This window comes from Chlorella variabilis, assembly GCF_000147415.1.
Source record: "Chlorella variabilis unplaced genomic scaffold CHLNCscaffold_40, whole genome shotgun sequence".
NCBI classification, from domain to species: domain Eukaryota; kingdom Viridiplantae; phylum Chlorophyta; class Trebouxiophyceae; order Chlorellales; family Chlorellaceae; genus Chlorella; species Chlorella variabilis.
The window spans coordinates 81,497-83,616 of record NW_005435048.1 but is presented as its reverse complement, the minus strand read 5'-3'; the positions used below and the strand labels follow the sequence as shown (position 1 = coordinate 83,616).

At 59.8% G+C, this 2,120-nt stretch overlaps 1 protein-coding gene across 1 annotated transcript in view; it reads left to right on the top strand.

The window, feature by feature from the left end:
- The window catches only part of CHLNCDRAFT_142495 (expressed protein), a gene marked incomplete at both ends in the record, with an annotated part of 2,512 nt that extends 550 nt beyond the window's left edge, over positions 1 to 1,962 (top strand). The window contains 6 exons of the mRNA XM_005842826.1: positions 66 to 118; positions 212 to 447; positions 955 to 1,018; positions 1,111 to 1,315; positions 1,449 to 1,689; positions 1,911 to 1,962. Coding sequence (XP_005842888.1) covers positions 66 to 118; positions 212 to 447; positions 955 to 1,018; positions 1,111 to 1,315; positions 1,449 to 1,689; positions 1,911 to 1,962 — 851 coding nt within the window. The remainder of the gene's footprint in view (positions 1 to 65; positions 119 to 211; positions 448 to 954; positions 1,019 to 1,110; positions 1,316 to 1,448; positions 1,690 to 1,910) is intronic.
- Positions 1,963 to 2,120: the final 158 nt, after the last annotated feature.

The following is a 2,120-nucleotide window of genomic DNA, read 5'->3' as shown; positions in this document are numbered from 1 at the left end:
CACCCACAGCGTGCCAACCATGGCTGTACAGGCGGGCGCGCGCACGCAAACGGGTGCCGCCGCAGGCGAGGCAAGCAGTGGCAGCGTTGTCGAGCGTGGCGGCAAGCCCATGGGACAGGTGCGTTGCCTGGTTTGTTGGCCTACATCTGCTGGAACACACCAGGTGTTGTTGTTCTATGGTTCCTCCCTCAGCTCATCCCTTGCTGTGCAGGCGGCACAGCCACGGCGCAGGCTGCGGCAGCAGGTCGTGGAGGATGACGAAAGCGACACCGAAGCGGAGGTTGACGCTTCTGCATGCATCACTGCCACGGCTGCGGCAGCGGCAGCGGAGCAGCACGCGCCGTTGGGCGCTCAGCTGGGCAAGCGCGTACGGAAACCGCCTAAGCAGTTTGCAGACCACATGCTCTATGATGAGGGCAATGCGGCAGCCGCGACTGCAGATGGCAGGTGAGCTCATTGGTTTAGGGCGGGCAGTGCGGGGGCGTTGGGACGAGGGTGCAAGGGCACACGGCAATGCGCTGCTGCCCCATGGCGCCCGGCGGGGCGCCGGTTCCACGAAACCATGCCCTCTGCAGCCTCAACTTGCCCTGCCCTGCACCCCTACGGTGCCCTTGGGTGTGCCCAGCAAGTTTGGTGGGATTTGGTGACAGGCTGCCAGTCACCCATCTGGACCAGATGGCTGTCGAGAGCGTCTCTCGGGGGGGGGTGGAGGCCTCCATCAGCAGCCATCTACTTTTCCAGCCCCCTCAGATTGCTCTGCAAACTTGCACCCGCCCATTTGTGAGGGCGCTGATGTCGATTCTGAAGTCCTTTTGGGTTGAAAATGTGCTGACGTGGCGCCAGCCTGTGTGCCGCCCAGCCCACCTGCCCGCTCTCCCTGCGCCTGCCTGGCCCACCCCTCTAGCCCCTCTCTGCTGCTCCCTCGACCCCATTCTGTTTGTCCTTGGAATGCAGGCAGCACATCCCGGTGGCCGCCTCGGGACCGCGCGAGGTGCTTGCGCGCATCACCGCTGAGCAGGTTTGTTCCTTCTTTTATCGAGCTGGTTCATTGGTTGCCTATTACTCTTAAGCTGCCTAATCATGGAATACCCTGCCATGCTGCCCCTGCAGATGGTGGCACTCGAGGCGGCAATTAAAGAGGAGCATATGGCACGGTGGAATCCGGCAATCTGCCAGGTGCGGAAGCCAAGGAAGAAGGAAGGCGAGGTGGGCTTTGCCGCCGCAGTGCTGGAGCGCATAACCAAGCAGTGGCCCGACCTGCACAGTTGGTTGCTGAGCACAGATGTCGACCTCATCAAGAAACACATCTGGAAGGGTAAGTTAGGGGGCAGATGGGACACACAGCAGGGTGCAGGCAGGCCATTAGATTCGCAGGCCTACAACCGCTGGCCAGATGCCCGCCACCTGATTCTTGGCCCTTGATGCCGGCCGCTGCTGCAATTCCGCAGAGACCAAAGGAAAGTGCCCGCATGAGGTCACGGCCGCGGCACAGGCAAATGAGGCAGCGCAGCAGCAGGCAGCAACAGAGGAGGCAGCGGCAACAGTGCTGAACCGTATCCCCAACGCAGCAGGGGCAACGTGGGAGCAGCTGAAGGAGTTCATGACGGTTGTTGATGCCGACATCAGCACTGGCAATGTGGGAGAGTGGAAGGGACATGATGGCTTGCCTGCGACACGCATCATCAACCGGTGCGGCTCTTGGAAGCTGCAGCAGCAGCTCACGCAAGCCCAGCAGAAGGAAATTGTTCAGTTTGAAACTAGGTGCCGCATGAACTTCTTTTAGTGTTTGCCAGTTGGATTGGTTGGTCTGTCTCAAATTTGACCATGGGGTATTAGCAATGTGACCTACATGCACTCAAAGGGAGCAAATGACTGGCTGTAGGGCAAGCTGCCTGTGACTGGCTGTGCAGGCCTGCAGGAACAGACTGGCTGTGCAAGCCTGCAGCGGCAGACTGCCTGTGACTGGCTGTGCAGGCCTGCAGCGGCAGACACTCCTGTGTGACTGGCTGTGACTGGGCAATTGCATATATGTTTGATTAAAAAAATCACAAGTGTTTGGCACGCAAGTTATTGACCTCCACCAGAATCAACTGAAGGCGCAGCAACTCGGCACGCAATAT